At 40.9% G+C, this 21,521-nt stretch overlaps 1 protein-coding gene across 8 annotated transcripts in view; it reads left to right on the top strand.

The window, feature by feature from the left end:
- pdss2 (prenyl (decaprenyl) diphosphate synthase, subunit 2) overlaps positions 1 to 21,521 on the top strand; it is a 178,114-nt gene that overhangs the window by 140,999 nt on the left and 15,594 nt on the right. For 7 of the 8 annotated variants that reach the window (XM_043687056.1, XM_043687060.1, XM_043687061.1 and 4 more), the window contains exons 7-8: positions 3,151 to 3,282; positions 19,333 to 19,368. In XM_043687056.1, the coding sequence (XP_043542991.1) occupies positions 3,151 to 3,282; positions 19,333 to 19,368 (168 nt within the window). The remainder of the gene's footprint in view (positions 1 to 3,150; positions 3,283 to 19,332; positions 19,369 to 21,521) is intronic. The other variant, XM_043687065.1, reaches the window with a different exon arrangement.

The following is a 21,521-nucleotide window of genomic DNA, read 5'->3' as shown; positions in this document are numbered from 1 at the left end:
ATATCAAAGTTGAAACTTTATTGCTGGAACAGCACAGCAGGTCAGGCAGCATCCAGGGAACAGGAGATTCGACGTTTCGGGCACAGGCCCTTCTTCAGGAATGAGCAGAGAGTGTTCAGCAGGAGAAGATAAAAGGTAGGGAGGAGGGACTTGGGGGAGGGGCGTCGGAAATGTGGTAGGTGGAAAGAGGTCACGGTGAGGGTGATAGGTCAGACTGGGGTGGGGGCGGAGAGGTGGGGAAGAAGATTGCAGGTTAGGAAGGCGGTGCTGAGTTCGATGGATTTGACTGAGACAAGGTATTTCCCCTCCCCCCACCTTGTCTCAGTCAAATCCATCGAACTCAGCACCGCCTTCCTAACCTGCAATCTTCTTCCCGACCTCTCCGCCCCCACCCCCGTCTGACCTATCACCCTCACCTTGACCTCTTTCCACCTATCACATTTCCGACGCCCCTCCCCCAAGTCCCTCCTCCCTACCTTTTATCTTAGCCTGCTGGACAAACTTTCCTCATTCTTGAAGAAGGGCTTATGCCCGAAACGTCGATTCTCCTGTTCCCTGGATGCTGCCTGGCCTGCTGCGCTTTTCCAGCAACACATTTCCAGCTCTGATCTCCAGCATCTGCAGACCTCACTTTCTCCCCAAAACATTGGCCTGGGGTTCTCAATTGCTTCTCCAGTGACATTGCCACTATGCCACGTGTGTCCCTGATAGTTTATAGAAGGTTGATGGGGTGAAATGTATTATGGGAGAAGTGGAATTTTATTTCTGTTTTTGATAGATTAGTTTTAATTCATTTATTCAACTGATGTGGCTGTTGCTGGCTAGGCCAGTATTTGTTGTCCTTGAGAAGGTAATAGTGAGCAATGTGCTTAAATTAACTGTCCTTAGGGAGCAGGAACACCACAGTGTTTTTAGGAAGAGAGTTCCAGAAGTTTGGCCCAATTACGGTGAAGCTACAACAGTATAGTTCCATAGAAATGAGGACTGTGTTTATCTTGGAGTGAAATTTATGTTTCTGCTGTACAAATATGGGCCTGTATACAAATTTTCTTTGGCTGTCATTGTACTGTTTTCTCTTTTTTTTTAACGAGTTTTGATGTGTGGTAAAAGTTAGGAGTTCAGTTAATCCAAAACTTGCAGGCTTTGAGTTTGGTTAAAATCAACTACTGGAGGAAGAAGGACAGTGAATGAAGGAATACTGCTTTACTAGCCAACACTCCCATTTTCTTCAGTGTTTACTGTGGAGAAGGACATGGAAGGTATAGAATGTAGGGAAATAGATGGTGAGATCTTGAAAAATGTCCATATTACAGAGGAGGAAGTGCTGAATGTTTTGAAACACATTAAAGTGGATAAATCCCCAGGACCTGATCAGATGTACCCTAGAACTCTGTGGGAAGTGATTTGTATCATCGATAGTCACAGTGAGGTGCCGGAAGACAGGACGTTGGCTAATGTGGTGCCACTATTTAAGAAAGCTGGTAAAGACAAGCTAGTGAACTGTAGACCAGTGTGCCTGACGTCGGTGGTGGACAAGTTGTTGGAGGGAATCCTAAGGGACAGGATGTACATGTATTTGGCTTTGTGCATGGGAAATCATGTCTCACGAACTTGATTGAGTTTTTTTGAAAAAGTAACAAAGAGGATTGATGAGGGCAGAGCAGTAGATGTGATCCGTATGGACTTCAGTAAGGTGTTCGACAAGGTTCCCCATGGGAGACGGATTAGCAAGGTTAGGTCTCACAGAATGCAGAGAGAACTCTCCATTTGGATATAGAACTGGCTCACAGGTAGAAGACAGCGGGTGGTGGTGGGGCATTGTTTTTCAGACTGGAGGCCTGTGACCAGTGGAGTGCCACAAGGATCGGTGCTGGGTCCACTTCTTGTCATCATTTATATAAATGATTTGGATGTGAGCATTAGAGGTACAATTAGTAAGTTTGCAGATGATACAAAAATTGAAGATGTAGTGGACAGCAAAGAAAGTTACCTCCGATTACAACAGGATGTTGATCAGATGGGCCAATTGGTTGAGGAGTGGCAGGTGGAGTTTAATCTAAATAAATGCAAGGTGCTGCATTTTGGGAAAGCAAATCTTAGCAGGACTTATATACTTAATGGTAAAGTCCTAGGGAGTGTTGCTGAACAAAGAGACCTTGGAGTGCACATTCATAGCTCCTTGAAAGTAGAGTCACAGGTAGATAGGATAGTGAAGAAGGCGTTTGGTATGCTTTCCCTTATTGGTCAAAGTATTGAGTACAGGAGTTGGGTGGTCACGTTGCGGCAATACAGGAAGTTGGTTAGGCCACTGTTGGAATATTGTGTGCAAATCTGGTCTCCTTCCTATTGGAAGGATGTTGTGAAAGTTGTAAGCGTTCAGTAAAGATTTACAAGGATGTTGCCAGGGTTGGAGGATTTAAGCTATAGGGAGAGGCTGAACAGTTTTCCCTGGAGCGTCAGAGGCTTATAGAGACTTACAAAATCATGAGGGTCATGGATAGGATAATAGTCTCTTCCCTGGGATGGGATGTCCAGAACTAGAGTGAATAGATTTAGGGTGAGAGGGGAAAGATATAAAAGAGACCTAAGGGGCAACTTTTTCACTCAGACCATGGTACTTGTAGGGAATGAGCTGCCAAAAGAAGTGGTGGAGGCTGGTACAATTGCAACATTTAAAAGGATGGGTATTTGAATACGAAGGGCTTGGAGGGATATGCACTGGGTGCTGGCAAATGGAACTAGAGTGGGATATCTGGTTGGCATGGACGAATTGGACCAAAGGATCTGTTCCTGTGCTGTACATCTTAATGACTCTATATCCTTTGATGGAGATGCAGAAGGAGTATACAAATTCCTGCTTCAAGAGCAGTTTCTAAGTTTAATCTTTAGACCTAAGGAGACCCTGGAAACCAAAAATCATTCCCCACAAATTGTCTCCATCATTTTCACTGACACAGTTATCTTGTTCACAATTATTACATTTTGTTTGATGCAGCCATCGAACATCTGTTTCACTCAATAATGGTTTTGTGGTGCTGACTGAAGTTTTGTTTTTTATTTCGCTTTATTTTTGATTGATTTTTTTTAAAATCTGTCATATTCACCCTTCTAAATCCTCACAATTTGCATTTTATTGTTGTGACTTTGTAGCTGAACTCTGACCTTCAGCCATTTGTTGCGGAAGCCTCTTGTGACACGATGCCTTTCTGTCTGAACTCTGCTCCAGTCATCTTACATCAGGAGGCTTCAGGTCGAGATACGTGGATTAATCAACTTAAAAAGGTATGGTTCATGAGGCATTTGCAGGTTATATTATCAAACTATAAAATGAAAGTTAGGAACACAGGTCTAATTAGAAAGTGGCAACAGTCCTTGTTGGAAGTCAGGTCTGAAAATTCTATTTCAAAATCCTGAGGCTTGAAGTTCTGGTTAGGAATTTAGCTGATTCTTAATGTTTACAGAATCTTTTTGTTGATATTTATATTCTTTTTATTCAGTATATTGCGACAGGAATGTATGTCCTTATCCTGCAGATTTAAAGCACGATACTATAGAACATTGAACAAAAAGCAGTCCCTTTAGAATCTTTCAGACATTAGACTTGTTCAGAATAACCCACTCTCCATCATTCAATTTTCTCCACTCCATAAGGGGCTGACTCTTAACATGGGCAACAGGTGGCTTTGCTGGAATGACCACACGTCACTTGAAAACCCAGAGAGTAAGTGGTAAACAGGCTGTTTAACTGCAAGGAGTCTCACAGTGGAGTTCCTTAACAAACACTTTAAAAGTCATTATATAGCAATCAGGAACATGGAATCTGCCTTTATATTAGCTCAGCAACGTCACGCCAATTGGTAATATGTGCAATCTTTGGAGAAATCCTTGGAGTCAGTGTTGTGTCTGTGTATGCACAAAATTGTGCAAGGATGGTTGTGGCCAAGTCATTCCCCAGAGGGCATGGGTTTAAAGAAACTGGAAAATAGGATGAAGATGAGGAATGACTTTGCACAGTGTGTTATGATTAGGAATGTGCAGCTTTAACGTGCTATTGAAGTAGATTCAATATCTGTCAGTAACTAAAGTTCATGAATGAAAAAAAATTACAGGGCAATGAGAAAAGAGCAGAGCAGGAGTAATTGAATAGATCTTTCAAGGAGCCTGCACAGATGTGACGGCTGAATGGCCTCCTGTACTGTGCGATTCTAAGATTAAACCTGATTGTGTCCCTGCTGACATCATGTAATTATCCACACCCTGACTCACATACACTTTCAATGATTATTAATGTAACTTGCTTAACATTCTTGTTATTTCTCTGTAGCAATATTAAATGATCCATTCAAAATTTTATTAAGCAAGGCTTGCAACATTAAGAACAAATAATTGGAGAGGACTCCCTGAACCAAATTTCAACATTGTCCCATTACTGACGCCAAAAGGAACTTGGATCTTTTTTTTCTGTGGTTTTTCACTTGCATTTCAAACCTGGTATTTGGAAAAAAAAACTCTCTCAAAATGGAAGCAAAATGTAGACAAGGTGTCTACATTTGAATCCCATTGTAGGAGACGAAATTTGTTGACGTTAATATATTGATTTGAACAGCATTCAGGAAAAGGGCTACTTACTGTCACTCAGAAAATCAATTAAGTTAGGGCCACTTTGCTCCAGGTGTGAATGGAGTGCAGTTAATGTGTACTTACTGTTGAAATGTTGTCACAGTTGCCCAGGCATTAGCTACATTCATCTAAATTACTCCTAAACATCCACTTACCTGTATTAATAGTTAGCTTGTCAATATAGGTACTCACTTAACTGATTTGAAAGCCAAAAATTGGCAGCAAGTTGTAGAACTGATCAAGTGCCCAGGTAAGGAGATTTTCAGTCAAGAGTAAGGCTGTGTTCTTAGGGAGTTGCAATGACTGATCCTTTGTCCCTTTCACTGTCGACTCAGAATACCTGAAGATGTTGGGGATGTAGCTTAGATGAGCTGAGATGTGTACTAAGAAATGGAAGGAGCAAGTAGCCATGATCAAACAAAAGCAACATTCCCTCTCCGTTGTGGTTAAGAACCTGGTCATCAAAAATGGGATGCTCTTGGTGTTGCTGTATGTGACACATGTCTGGCCCATTCTTCACTCCAACATTGTGGTGACCACCAGAGCCATAATCTGTTTTATCTGGTGGTCGATGATGGGTTATGTTTACAAGGACATGACGTATAAACCCCTAGATAATGAAGAGACAATGCATCAAACACAACCCTCATTGTAATGGCCACCTTTGTGTAAGCTGCTTCAAGCTGCATACACCGAGTACATAAACTGAGTACATTATCCGAGTAATGAGGGATATGTCTGACTGTATTGCTATGGACCACTCCATGTGGTAAGACCGTGTCATACCATCTGTCCCTTTTGCAGAAAAACATCTTTGATCACAAGTCTATCCAGTGGTCAGTGTGTAAAATCCTCAAGGCCCTGTGGGAAGAGGAGATGATAAACCCTGCCAAATGGTTCCTCAAACAGATTGGCAAAGTAATTTGGTGGGATGAATCATCACCATGACTTGCAAACAAGCACCAAGATGTGGTTTGGCTGGTGATCAGAAAGGTCCTTCTCATCAGATCCTTCCCACACGCCTGGACTCTCATCCCCTCTATGCATTGCCCTCAAGGTGGTTGTGGGTTGGGGTGAAGAGACGATGCTCCATGCCCTTATGGAATTTGCATTTGGAAAGAAGCTCTGAAAAGAAATGCAGTGGGTTCTGTTGAAGTTCATCCTGAACTGCTTTGTGACACGTGGCTCTGTGTTCTACAATCTGTTCCTAGGGATGTCCACTGAGACAAAGATCAACAGCACCTGGGATTTCATGGACTCAGTGAAAGATCCACTTTGGTCTACTCAAGACTTATTTGCAAAGTATTTCCTTTGACTGAGTTTTGCAGTCTAGCACAGTCCAAGGTATTACACCCTGACCATTGCCTGATAGATTTGTGATCAAAGATGGTTTTGTGTGTCATATGACACGTGGCACAGCATGGTCTTAACACTTGGAGTGATCCATCATGATGTTGCTTGATAACACTTCCTAACACTGGCTTGCTGAGGTTTGGTGCTGTTGCTGCAGAAGAACATCAGGAAGGTTCACCATAAATCTTTTCAGTCATAGTACACTGAGGGGCTGGAAACTGGAAACCTTTTGGGCTGTGTGCTTACAAAGAATGAATGTTGAGAAATAGGAGGATTGAAAGTGTATTTTTCATTAGTGTGATTATCACTGGCGAGAACTTCATTTGTTTCCCATTCCTAGTTGCCCTTGAGAAGGTCAACTACAGTCTATTTTGTGTAATTACCCTTAAGGAGGGTACTTAGAATGCCATTAAGGAGGAAGTTCCATGATTTTGACACAGTGACACTGAAGGAACAGCGCTCTATTTCCAAGTTTGGATGGTGAGTGGATTGAAGGGGAACTTGCAGTTGCATCTTCAAGTGGTATGCATTGCTATTACTGAGCATCAATTGGAGGGAGTGAACGCTTGTAGCTGTAGTGCATATCAAGTAGTCTGCTTTGACTTGGCTGGTGTCTAATATGAGTGCTGCTGGAGTTCACTCATACAGGCAATTGGGGATTATTCTATCACACTCCTGACTTCTGCCTTGTCAATGATGGGCAAGCTTTGGAGAGTCAGTAGGTGACTTATTCCCTGCAGTGTTCTGACCTGTTCTTATCACCACAGTTATTTATATGAGTGGTCTAGTTCAGTTTTTGGGTCAATGGTAAACTCCCAGGCCTTGGATTGTGGAGGATCCAATGATGATGATGCCATTGAATGTCAAGGATTCTTTCTTGTTGAAGATGGTAATTACTTTGCACTTGTATTGCATGACTTTACTTGTGACTTGTTAGCCCAAACATGCTCCAGATCTTGCTGCATATTCACATGGACTACTTCAGTATCTGATGAGTTGTGAATGCTGCTGAATATTGTGCAATCACTAATGAGTGTTCCCACTTCTGATCTTATGTTGGAGCGAAGATCATTAAAACAGCTTGAGATAGTTGGGCCTAGGACACTATCCTGAGAAACTCCTGCAGAGACGTCCTGGCGCTGAGATGATTGAGATGAAACATTATTCCTTGTTCCAGGTATTGAGACATCTGAGTGGAAGGTTGTGTAGAGGGAGTTTTATACCAATTGCACTTCCAGTAATTTCCAATTTGAAATGTTTGTCCTCGTGCTAAATACTTGACATGGAATGGATTTTGCAAATACAAAGTCTACTGCAAATGTGTTACGTGGAAAATGATATGAGACGATGAATATTTTTAGTAATTCTGTTAATATTCGATCAAAATGTTCTGTAATGTATTTTTACAAATTTCATGTGTGTTATACTTTTCAAAACTCAATGTCTACCTAATTCAGAATGTCAGTCATTTTATCATGTAAGAATATCTCTTGATACCAGTACAAAGCATCACATTGTCTTCTGCCTCAAAGGAATTGCTGACCACCACTTTCTCAAAGACAACTGGAGATGGGCCATAAATGCAGGCCCAGCCAGCAATGCTTACGTCCCATGAATTTTTTTTTTTTTAAAGTACAGTCGTTAGGGGGAAATTATTTACACTGATCTTTGCATCTGTTGCTGGAGGGCATAAATTTAAGATGACCGCTGAAAGGCTGAAGATTAGAGGGCATGGAATATTTTTCCAGAATCCGTGGCTTGAATCAAGAAATCAAGTCAAGAAATCAAAATTAGGGGAGAGATGGGGCTAAATGTATATTCCTCTGGAAGAGCTGGTATAGGTTCAGTGTGTCAAATGGCAGACCCTGCTGCTATAGAATTCTACGTTATAGGAAGTGCTAAATTGTATAAGTAGGGAAGTAGTTTGAAATTGCAGCATACGTGGGGATTTGTTGTAACTGGTTTATTGAGGTTGCTCTATTTGAATATATTTGCCAGACTGCTTAATCTTTAGTTTTATTTCAAACAGTGGTCAATCTTTTTACATGTACCAAAGATAATGGAGCTAGTGTGTGCTTCATCCTGTTTTCGGAAGACCTCCATCGTATCCAATCTATTCTGTTTGCTGTGAAATAAGAATGTGTGGGCAATGTTGCCTCTAGGTTTTCTTTATTTTAGGGGAATCACATACAAGAGGAACCTCGATTATCCGAAGGACATGGGCAGGCAGTATTTTGTTCAGTTAATCGAATGCCGGATAACATAGTTCGGCCGAAGAGCAGGACCTTACAACCTTGTCGGATAATCCGATATTCAGATAATCAAATGCCAGAAAATCGAGGTTCCTCTGTATACGAAAATTGCAGAATGCTTTAGTTCATGTAAATACACAGCATAATGCTTATTCTGTCAAGCAAATCTGAAGCAATTAAAGGTAGCACACAACTCTTCTGGCTTTTCATGTACCTGAAAATGCAAGTGTGCTGGTAGTTTTTTTTAATAGGAGCATGCACACTATATAGTAAAAGCAGTGCACTTCCCAGGTTTGCTGATATCGGTGAGTACAGAACCTCAATATGGTTTTATTGAAAGGTCCCTGCTGTTTATGCATTATAATGTCTTATTCCACCTGGTCTTCAACAGCTTTTAATTAATGCTCAGAAAGCAGTACTTTGTAATCATTTGTTCCAATGGTACGGTGAATCTTTATTACTGTGAATCACCTTGAGAATGAATTGTATCAGGAGAGATTGTGTTCTTATTAGAGGCAATTAACCCTAAGACATCATCCTTGATAAAGTTTAATGGTGTTCTTATAATAAAATGTGAATAGATTAAGGAGCTAGAAATTCAAACTAAATCTGTGACAAATGCACATTCATGAGGAGGTCTGATATGGCTTAACTGCCCCTTTAATTTTTAAAATATTTTCCCAATTTGGAGGAAAATTTCATTTTCAGATAAGTTTCACTGACCCTAACCCGAATCAAAGATATATCTCAACAGCATCAGCAAAGTCAAGAATGATCACCAGAGCACTCCAGCATTACTTCCAATGTCGCACTGTTGAAGAAGCCAGTGTTTAGTCAGTGGAGTTGTCTTATTGGTTCTTAGGTTAGTTTGCACAATTCAGCATTCGTTCTTAACATTCTTCTGTTTCATCAAGCAGGCCCATTATCTTTACAGCTACTCTCTGTTCCAGTTTACATTGTACTTCAAGTTTCTCCCCATTACTTAATCTTTTCCACCTCTCTGTTTCCTACTAATGTTTAAAGTTGTGGAATCAGTTTGGCTTATCCTGTCAGACATCAACCCTCTAGTACTCTATTTAACTGGGCGTTCTACATCATCTACAGCATTCTACACCAAGGAACTCACTGTTGACTTTCGGTGGGATGTTACTCATGCCAGCCTACACATTAACAACACAGAGGTGGAACAAAAGGAGAGTGTCAAGCTCCTGGGAGTGGTCATCCACAACAAGCTTTCTTGGACTCTTCATGTGGACTCACTGGTTACAAAGGCCCAACAATGCTGCTTCTTCCTCAGGCAGCTGAGAAAATTTGGCATGAAGGCGAATACTCTTGCCAACTTTTATAGGTGCACTATCGAGAGCATTGTACCTGGGTGTATCATTACCTGGTATGGCAATTGTACCATTCAAGATCAGAGACGGTTAGAGAGAGTGGTGAACTCGGCCCGGACAATCACATAGGCCAACCTCCCATCCATAGAATCCATCTACCAGGCCCGCTATCAAGGAAAGGCTGCCAGAATTCTTAAAGATCCATCCCACCCTGGCAATGTTTTTCTGCGACCTCTACCATTGGGGAGAAGGTACAGAAGTCTGAACACATGCACCAACTGGGTTTGTAACAGTTTCTACCCTACTGTTGTTAGAATACTGGATGGACTCACAAACTCTTAACATTCACCTGATCGTGTTTTTGTTTTTGCCGCTGTTTACCTATTATTTAATTATCTATGCTACTTAACTATGAGATCTGCCTGTATTGCTCGCAAGCCAAACCTTTTTACTGTGCCTTGGTACACGTGGCAATAAATTCAATTCACTATCAGCCTCCTCCCATCCATAGAATCCATCTACCAGGCCCGCTATCAAGGAAAGGCTGCCAGAATTCTTAAAGATCCATCCCACCCTGGCAATGTTTTTCTGCAACCTCTACCATTGGGGAGAAGGTACAGAAGCCTGAACACACACCAGCCAGTTTTGTAACAGTTTCTACCCTACTGTTGTTAGAATACTGAATGGACTCTCAAACTCTTGACATTCACCTGACCGTGTTTTTGTTTTTGCCGCTGTTTACCTATTATTTACTATCTATGCTACTTTACTATGTGATCTGTCTGTATTGCTCGCAAGCCAGACCTTTTTACTGTGCCTCAGTACACGTGGCAATAAATTCAATTCAATTCAATATCAGCCTAACCTAAATTGAAAAATGTAAAAGACTCCAATACTTCAATTTTTAGCAAGCAACAATGGCTGAGACCAGATCTACCAGTGGTTCATTAGTTGGTGATAGACATGTTTTAATATTTTTGCTCATGGGAGGTGCACATTGGAGGCTAGGCTAGTATTTACTGCCAGTTCCTCATTGCAGTTGAGAAGACTAGAAAAAATAGGAAGAGAAGTAGGCCATTTGGCTTCGATCATTTGAAAGGAGCATGGCTGGTTTGAATCCTCACATCTACTTTCCTGCCCTTTCTCCATGACATTCGATTCCCCAACTGATCAAAAATATGTCTATTTGACCTTCAAGGTAGTGGTGAGCTGTTGCCTTGAACTGTGGTGCAGGGCAGCCACCGTACTGTTAGGAATAGAGTTCGAGCACTGACCCAGAAGAAGCAGCAGGATAGTTCTAATTCAATGATGTCAGGCTTGGAGCAGTACTTGTGAATGTTACAAGATCACAAGATATAGCAGCAGAGTTAGGCCAATCAGCCCATTGAGTCTGCTCCGCCATTCGATCATGGCTGGTACGTTTCTCAACTCCATTCTCCTGCCTTCTCCCTATTTCCTTGATCCCCTTACTAACCAAGAATCTATCTCTGCCTTAAATACACTCAAGACTTGGACTTCACAGCCTTCTGTGGAAATGAGTTCCATAGATGCAACACACACTGGCTGAAGAAATTCCTTCTCATCTGGTCTCCCTGCTATTGGAAGGCTACTGTGAAACTTGAAAGGGTTCCGAAAAGATTTACAACCAAGTTGCAAGGGTTGGAGAGTTTGAGCTATAGGGAGAGGCTGAATAGGCTGGAGCTGTTTTCCCTGAGTGTCGGAGGCTGAGGGGTAACATTATAGAGATTTATAAAATCATGAAGGGCATGGATAGAGTTAATAGACAAGGTCTTTTCCCTGAGGTGGGAGAGCCCAAAACTTAGAGGGCATAGGTTTAAGGTGAGGGGGGAAAGATTTAAAAGGGACCCATGGGGCAACTTTTTCCACACAAAGGGTATGTGCACGGAATGAGCTGCCAGAGGAAGTGGCAGAGACTGATACAATTATAACATTTAAAAGGCATCCGGATGGGTATATGAATTGGAAGGGTTTAGAGGGATATGGGCCAAACTCTGGCAAACAGGACTAGATTTATCTAGGATATCTGGTCGGCATGGACAAGTTGGACTGAAAGGTCTGTTTCTGTGCTGTACATCTATCTGTATGCTCTATCTCAGTTCTAAAGGGTTGTTACTTCACTTTTAGCTATATTGTCAGGTCTAAATCTCTCCAACTGGTGGAAGCATCTTCTCCATGTCCACTCTTGCCGGACCTCTCAGTATTCTCTATATGTCAATGAGGTCTCCTCTCGTTCTTCCGAATTCCATCAAGTACATACGCAAAGTCCTCAACCATTCCTCATGTGTCAAGTCCTTCATTGCCAGGACCATTTTTGTAAACCTCCTCTGGACCCCCTCCAATGCCATCCATCCTTAGATAGGGATCAAAACTGCTTTCGATGTTCCAAATGCAGTCTAACCAGAGCCTTATACAGCCTCAGTGGTACGTCTCTACTTTTGTATGCTAGCACTCTTGAAATGAATGCTAACATTACATTTGCCACCTTAACTGCCAACTGACCCTGCATGTTAACCTTAAGAGAATCCTTAAGTATTGGTACTCCATACATTGGCTGTCCTTGTTGTTTTAGGTGAAAGAGACCATGGGTTCGGAAGGAGCCTTGGCATTTTGTAGATGGTACACACTGCTACCACTGGGCTGAAGGGTTTGAATGTTGAAAGTGATGAATAAAGCAGGCTGCTTTATCCTCGATGATGTCAGAGTTCTTAACTGTTGAACTGCACTCATCCAGCCAAGTACGTGGTATTTCACCATGGTGCTGAGCTGAGGCTTATAGGTGGTGTGCAAGCTTTGGGTAAACAGGAGTTGAGTTACTCGCTACAGAGTTACTAACCTCTGACCTGCTCTTGCAGCCACAATATTTATGTGGTGAGCCCAGTGCAGTTTTTGTTCTATGGTTATTTTCAATCTGTTCTATTGAGTCTGGGCTTTCAGTCATCCTGACGCAATTGAATGTCAAAGGGCAGTGGACAGAGCATCAAAGTCCAAAGAAAACAGAGATTTCTTGAAGAATGAAATGAGGAGCATAAAGTGGGGCAGAGAGAGGAGGAGCTGGGCATGGATCACCAAACGGTCATAATATCCTGGCTGACCCACATTCCCCCTGACCCCGTGCAATCCACCCCTTGCTGTCTGCCCTTCATTATAATAATGACTCAGAGGAAGGAAGATGATGCTGAAGCTAATGCTAAGACACAAGGCACCCTGAAATAACCATTAGGTTTTATCAGCGCCTCACAGGAGAGCAGCTCATGAAAGGGTCTCCAACTGACTCCCTTGTAACATTTTATCCAGAATATGGGAGCCAAAAGTGCCAAAAGCAAGCTGATATGAAACCATTTCATGACCCTTTTGGACAGCAGTGGTTAGAACGGATTGTATGACCTAGGAAAGAATGTCGAGCAAATTTGCCAGAATATTGTCAAGACCAGGGATTACATTTTAAGGGAATACTGCACTCCATCAAATGTATGAGACTTACAGGTGATTTGATGGAGGGCATTTGGGATTTTGAAAGGATTTCATAGAGAAGATACAGAGAAACATTTCCTCCTTGATCCCTATGTGTCTGTGCTTTTGTTTGTCTGATTTTGGTCTTGCGTTCTCTCCTTTTCTCTTCAATGTCATCTTATGATTGGTGGGACAACCTTCAGCTGTTTGGACCCAATATTTTGGACCCCTCAAAATAAAATGTTTGTCTTGTGTTTGTGGTCCTACTTCAAAGGCAACATCAAACCTTAACTTTGATTTTGTTTTGAGCAGAAAGTGAGGTCTGCAGATGCTGGAGATCAGAGCTGAAAATGTGTTGCTGGAACAGCGCAGCAGGTCAGGCAGCATCCAGGGAACAGGAGAATCGACGTTTCGGGCATAAGCCCTTCTTCAGGAAGGGCTTATGCCCGAAACGTAGATTCTCCTGTTCCCTGGATACTGCCTGACCTGCTGCGCTGTTCCAGCAACACATTTTCAGCTTTTGTTTTGAGCCACTGCCTTAATTTTTCATGTTCTACTACCTGAATCAATTTTGCTTATTGAAAGTATCTTAGGACCTTTGCAATGTTAAAAGTTTTAAATAAATGCAGGTATTTTATCTGTTTTTGATATGGCTGTTGAGCTAAACTCAAAGAATGAAGAGAACCATCTATCTTTTTATTTTACCCATTTCAATTAACATTTAGTTTGCTAATGATCAAGGTGATAATTGGTGCTGTGGAACAGAACTCATGTTGGATTTTGGGTATCGGCGGTCAGTATGAAAATATTTGGAACGGATGTAGAATGCCTAGGTAGCATATAGAGTTTCCTGTACTTTTTCCCAATAATGTCCCCTAAATGTCTTTTATCTCTGATATCAGGAGAGCACACTCAGGATGGCATTTCCATTTCCCACACTAGTATCCTATGACCTTTCCAAGTGAGATTGCCAATCTTGAAGCTTACAGCCTGTAAGAACTAAACTGTGCCAGCTTCTATTCTGTGCAGTATGTCAGACTGACTGATACTTTTACCAGGAGAGAGAGAGTGTGTGTTCTAGATTCTTGGACATAAGATATTTCATTATGTATTATACGAAATGTCTTAATTCCATCACATCTGGAAAGTCACAGAGGTATATTTTATAAATAATTTCATAACAACAAAATGCAACTCAAATTCGGAAAATGACAGCTTGGCATTTCAGGATAATTAGTAATGTATACCCAGAACACCAGGTTCATTGCATACTCAAAGTGGTAACTTAATTCTCTAAGTTTATTAAGCCAAGCTGTTATGCCAGTTTCCTTGGTGCTGTGTTTTCACTGTGTGTTAATAAACAGTAAGGTAAATGGCAGACTTTCAAAAATAAAATCCAGACTCATGTACAATTTCACTGTTTTAAATGATATTGCAATTCTCAAATTTTTTACCAGAAGTTGTTACTGTTCCAAAGAAAACTAATGTAAATATATATTTATATATATTCTTAAATGGAATGCATTCACGTCATCAAGTCAAGGATTCTTGAATCATGTCGTGGAACATTTACATTTCATGCTTCGTTCCCATAATTGAGGTTGATCCTTCAGTATAGTGTGAAGGAATGTCACAGCATTAGGTGATACTTTTAGCCAAGCTACATCCGATTGTAAACCAAGCAATACTAGTTACAAAATGTAGAGCAACTATCCCAGTGTTCACCAACATTTATTCTTTGATCAACATCACCAAACATCAATTAATTCTATTGTTTCATTACTTTTTGTGAAATCTTGCTGCAAATGATTTCATATTTATTTATCTTTATAATGAAACTTTATTTCAAAAGTAGATCATTGACTATGAAGCTCTTTGGGGCCTTCTGACAAAATTAAAGACACCAGTTAGAATACAATTCCTGCTTTCTTCTTTCTTTGTTGGCATCAAATTCTCTCATGTTACATATAATGAGACCTAATGGAGAGGAACACTTCACTCCAACCATGCTCAATATTTGAACTAACTTAAATTCCCGCTTTCTGACACCAGCCCAGCTACCCCACCAAAGGGTAGTTAGTTTTTAATTGGAAAATGGAGAGTTTTGCAGTTCTTTTAACCAGCAGTTTGGTTAAAAGTGTGAGATACCATCCTATACAAGGTGATAAGTTGCTGTTTAGCATTGGATTCCAATTGTACTTAATTTTCCTTGTTTTAAAAAAAAATTACGAGGGAAAATGAATTATTTGGCTAAAGTAGTATGAAATGTTTATGGGCAGTGTATGATGTTACTTAAGTCATACTCAGCCTTTGAGGGACGATCCAAGAAGAAGGATTTATTTACTTCAAATTTTACTTATATCTTAGAAGAGTGACTTTTGAAACTGCATTGACTGCCAACAGTCCCGGCTATACTGAATTGGATTCCACACTGAGTCTTGAATTCAATTCTGTGTGAAACAAATAGCAAAAACTGAAGTTATTTGGTTAGCTTTAATTCACTAGTCTATGAAAGCTCAGAGTTCTTTTGTGGATGGGGAAGGAGGAGAGGAGAATTGACCAAATGAATTCTACCCTGCAGAAGTGAATTATTCAGTGATACTAACAGGTCTGCAGTAATTCAGCCAATCCTGCTTTTGATTGAAGAAAGAATCGTAGCAATGGATGAGTACAGTTGAGACTCTCTCAAATGAAATATAATCATTCCTTCAGAATAGCAAAGTTCTACAAATCAAAAGCCCCAGTACAATGCGCCGTATCAAAGTTTAGATTTGATAATATCCAAACAGCAGCTGTTTAAAAGAACATCGAACAATACAGGACAGACAGGCCCTTCGGCCCACGATGTTGTGCCGAACATTTGTCCTAGCTTAAGCACCTATCCATGTACCTATCCAATTGCCGCTTAAAGGTCACCAATGATTCTGACTCTGTGCTGATCAAGAACAACCATGTGGCTTATCTAGTACTTGGCTCATAGACTTGTAAGCCTTGGCATCACAAATGTACACCTTCTTAAATATTTCAAGGGTTTCTATCTCTATCACCTCTACAGACAGTGAGTTACAGTTTCCCACCATCCCCTGGGTGAAAAAAATTCTCTTCACATGTCGCCTAAACATTCTGCTCCTTACTTTAAATCTTTGCCCCTGGTCATTGAACTCTTCATCACGGAGAACAATTCCTTCCTGTCTAAAATATCTACTCCCCTCATAATTTTAGATATCTCAATCATGTCCCCTCTAATCTGCTCTAAGGAAAACAATCTTAGTCTGTCCAATCTCTTTTCATAACTTAGGTTCTCCAGTCCAGGCAACATCCTGATAAAACCCCTCTAAACCCTCTCTAGTGCAATCACATCCCTCTTATAATGTAAAATCCAGAACTGCACACAATATCTTGCTGTGTTCTAACCAGCATTTTATACAGTTCCAGCATCACCTCCTCGCTCTTAAACCCTATACCTCCACTAATAAAGGCAAGTATCCCATTAAAAAACCTCCAGGTGCTGTAAGTCAGAAACAAAAACAGAAGTTGCTAGAATAGTTCAGCAGGTCTGGCAGCATCTGTGCAGAGAAATCAAAGTTAATGTTTTGCGTCCGATGCCCCTTCCTCAGAACACAGTATCTCATATGCCTTCTTAACCACTTTTTCCACCTGCCTGAATCCTTAAAGGACAAGTATACATGCACACCAATGTCCCTCTGATCCTTGGTGCTTCACAGGGTCCTACCATTCATCAGGTATTCCCTTGCCTTGTCTGTCCTCCCCAAGTATATCACCTCACACTTATCCAGATTGAATTCCATTTGCCACTGATCAGCCCATCTGACCAGTCTGTCTATATACTCTTGTAATCTATGACTATCTTCTTCATTACATATCTCCCCACCAATATCATCTGTGAACTTTGTGATCAACCTTCCTACATTCAAGTCTCAATCATGTAAATAAACCTCAAACAGGGAGGGCCTCGACACTGACCCCTGTGGAACCCCACTGGATGTAAGAGTTCCAGTTGGAAAAACATCCTTCAGCAATCATCTTTTACTTCCTGTCACTTAGCCAGTAGTGGACCCAATTTGCCAAATTTCTTTGGATTGAATTGTCTCTTAGCTTTATCAGTATCCATGCAGGACCTTATCAAAAGCCTTGTGAAAGTCCAAATAGACTACATCAAAAGCATTGACTTCATCTACACATTTGGTCACCTCTGCATATAATTTAATACGCATGATGCGCATTAGCCATGATTGAATGGCGGAGTGGACTCGATGGGCCGAATGGCCTTACTTCCACTCCTATGTCTTATGGTCTTATGGTCTAATCAAATTGGTCAGGCATGACATCCCCTTATCAAAACCATATTAACTGTTCTTGATTAATCCCTGCCTCTCCAAAATCAGATTAATTCTGTCCCTCAGAATTGTTTCCAATAGTTTCCCCAACACTGAGGTTAGACTGACTTGTCTCTAGTTTCCTTGTTTATCCCTTGGTCCCTTCTTGAATAATGGTACTACATTGGCTATTTCCTCCCTTGTCCCCCACTTTTCCCATTTGAAAGACTATACATGACCATGCTGAACCATCTCCTCTTTGAAGATAATTCACTATTCGGCTACTGTTTTTCTCACAAACCATGCCTCACAGAAGTCCACTCTCCGCCAGTTGATTATTCTAACCCTGAATTAGCCAATATCATTTTCCATAAGATATAATGATAACTAGCCCTAAATGCACTCCAATGTCACTTGATCTACTTGATTTACCTCATTCCCAGGAAGCAGGTGCCTCCTTTCTTGTTAGCTCGACACATATGGTTGTAGAAAATTCTCTTGTCCACATCTTAGGAACTTTTTCCCTCAACAAGAGGTAATTAAATTGGTAATTAAACTCCCTCATTATAATTACACTTGTGATGTTTATCTCTGTCTGCAACTTCATAGATATCATAGAATCCCTACAGTGTGGAAACAGACCCTTCGGCCCAACAAGTCCACCCCGACCCTCCGTAGAGTATCCCACCCAAACCCATTCCCCATTACTCTCCATTTACCCTGACTAAAGCACCTAACCTACACATCCCTGAACACTATGGGCAATTTAGCATGGCCAATTTACCTAAACTGTATTTCTTGTTAGCTCGACACATATGGTTGTAGAAAATTCTCTTGTCCACATCTTAGGAACTTTTTCCCTCAACAAGAGGTAATTAAATTGGTAATTAAACTCCCTCATTATAATTACACTTGTGATGTTTATCTCTGTCTGCAACTTCATAGATATCATAGAATCCCTACAGTGTGGAAACAGACCCTTCGCCCCAACAAGTCCACCCCGACCCTCCGTAGAGTATCCCACCCAAACCCATTCCCCATTACTCTCCATTTACCCCTGACTAAAGCACCTAACCTACACATACCTGAACACTATGGGCAATTTAGCATGGCCAATTTACCTAAACTGTATATCTTTGGAGTGTAGGAGGAAACTGAAGCACCCGGAGGAAACCCACGCAGATACAGGAAAAAGTGCCTGAGGCTGGAATCGAACCCAGGTCCCTGGTGCTGTGATGCAGCAGTCTAACCACTGAGCTTCATGTTTACTACTCCTTTTATTGACTGCTTCCAATTACTTTGTTATGCAAAAATTGAATGATTTGACCTTGAAAGATTCCAAAATGCCCCCTTACAGATGTTTAATGTAACTGTAACGAGAAAGTTTATTCTGTCTCTATTTGAAAGTAGTCACTACTGGCCAGAAATATTCCCATTTCCCTTTGATTCCTTTGGCATGTCAAATTTGATCAGGTCCCAACACTTCACTCCTGTCCTGCTGATGATTGTCCTCATCCTTGGCAGGATAAGTGTATGGATAATCCAGGCCCATGGCTCGACAGCAGAACAGAAATCTGCTTTGTGAACTGTGTGGAATGCTTTATCAACACCAGCCAGATATGCATTTTCTGTAAACCGAGTTTTCATATGGAATTTTGTGGAGTGTTCAAATCATGATATTCAAGTCTTGATGAAATTTGAACAAAGAAGGAAAACTAGTGTTTCATAGCACCTCTAGCACAAGCTAGAGTACTCATAGCACAAGCATCCACAGTTTCTTCTCAAATTTGCATCAACATTACAATTAGAAATGTTAGTCAATGCAACCTTAAGTTCTCCAGAATTTTTCAGAGAATAAGTAATGATGAATTAAAACAAAATTAGCCAACATATAGTTTTGCCATTAAATAATTTCCAGTAGAATGGTTCAAAATACTTATTTATCTATTTTCCTTTTATTTTTAGGCTAAAGTAAATGGTAAACAAGCTGATTATGCTAAGGTAGGTCCTCAAGTTTTTGATATATTGTAATTGATGTATATTAAATAAAATTGGCTTCTGCTTTTTTTTGACATCCCACAACAGGTATCAATTACACACAATAAAGGACAAATATTTCTCAATAATTATATATTGAAATGATGAATTCTTGGTAACAAAGACTTGAAAATTGCTAAAAAGACATCTAAAGTTGAAGCTTTTCACCTTGTCTGGTCAGGACTGGATTATGTTATGTAAATTGCTGTTTCATCTCTAAAGTTGGTTTGTGTGAGTTTCAATCCTATGAGTACAAGACAAAAGGTTCACCTTCACATCTATTTTTAACAACACTAATAATATGCTTCTTAATGTAAGTATTAGTTTGTATATTTGTGATCAGGTATTTAATTCTAAATAATAACTAGAAGGGGCATTAGGTTCTGTCACTGTTTTCACAGCCTACAGTTCCTTCAGCCTGACAGTCTTGTTTAACGAGCAAGCAAGTTTAGACATGGTAGAACTCATCAATTTGTTACTCCAGCCGCCTTTTCTTAAGGTGGGAACTTCTGTTTGCTGTGCATTGTTGTTCTTGTGCCTTTTCATCTCCTAATAAAACCATTTTAAAGGATAGTGGAATGAGTAGACATTGACAAACAATAAAACACATAAGGTTCCTTCTGAATGCACAGCAAATATATGCCATGCCTATTTTAGCTGTACAGACCCAAGAAGGTTGCAGGTTTGCTGACGGGTCTGGGCTTTGTTAACTTGGTCTTAGTCTGAGGGAAGGTGACGGAGCAGACCTAGTGTGGAACTGTGCAGCATCCATGCTCACTCAGCTCACATGGGAAACATTGAAACCAGAGAGATGATACAGGGAAGAACCATCTCATGAGCATCAACTGGTTGAACTAGGAAGAAATTCCAAACCACCTGAGTGACCAAAGATCTTTCAAGAGTTATTTGGGTAATGTAATGGAGGAAAGTCTTACTCTGCATTTTAATCACAAGATTAATTCAGTGGCCTCTGCTGGAATTAATGGCAAATCATTTTAGAGAGAATTGGTTGGTTCGAGTAAAAAGACCCCAAAGGAAGCGGTGGTTGAGGATGAAAGGGAAACCAATTATATCATCCTTTATGTGCACACAAACCATCAATGACAGGGCAAAAAAAAAACTGCATAACATTTCAAAACAAACCTTGAACATTTTCATGATGCATATTTCACAAAACTAGTGTGAACTACTACTGTGGATGAAAGATTTCGTTAATCCTGAAGGAACTAACATATACACTTAGGACTAAAAGCTAAATACTGCTGATGTTGGAAATCTGAAACAAACACACAGAATCCTGGAGAAACTCAGACGTTCAGGTGGCATCTGTAGAGAGCATAACCATTTCAAATCTCATTTAGGTCATCAGTTCTAATTGATAGACTTAATTGAGGAAAAGTCTCATGTCAGTATTTTCCATTTCATTATTTGTATCCAGTGTAGATTTAATATGGAGCTCGATTTTTATTGGCTATTACTTTTAGTTATTCTGCAACTCAGAGTATTGCAAAGGTGCATAGAATGTGGTTTGGACCTATTTTCCTCAACCTTCATTCCTGATGAAGGGCTTATTTCTACTGCAGACTAGCCACATAAGTACTGTGGTTACAACAGCAGGAACACTGCTGCAGGTAACTCAACCCCTGATTCCCCAAAGCTTATCCACTATCTAGAAGGCGCAAGTCAGGAGTGTGATGGAATACTCCCCACTTACCTGGATGTGTGCAGCTCCAACAATACTTAAGAAGCCTGACGTTGTGTAGGGGAACAAAAAACAGCCTGCATCACACCCACAAGCACTTCACTTCCTCCACTACCAACACACAGTCGCAGCAGTGTGTCCCATTTACAACTTGCATGCAGAAATTGAGAAGTTGTTCAGGGTGAGGACAGTTCAGTCAGTCGAAGGAGGGTGTCATTGGAGAGGTACTGGTTGGTACGGCGGGAAAGGAAGAAGCGGAGGGCTTTGAGTCCGTCGTGATGGGGGATGGAGATGTACAGGGACTGGATGTCCATGGTGAAGATAAGGTGTTGGGGACCGGGGAAGCGAAAATCATGGAGGAGGTGGAGGGTGTGGGTGGTGTCCCGAACGTAGGTGGGGAGTTCTTGGACTAAGG

This window comes from Chiloscyllium plagiosum, chromosome 3 (assembly GCF_004010195.1).
Source record: "Chiloscyllium plagiosum isolate BGI_BamShark_2017 chromosome 3, ASM401019v2, whole genome shotgun sequence".
NCBI classification, from domain to species: domain Eukaryota; kingdom Metazoa; phylum Chordata; class Chondrichthyes; order Orectolobiformes; family Hemiscylliidae; genus Chiloscyllium; species Chiloscyllium plagiosum.
The sequence above is the reverse complement of the archived record's forward strand: the minus strand, read 5'-3'. Positions and strand labels throughout refer to the sequence as shown.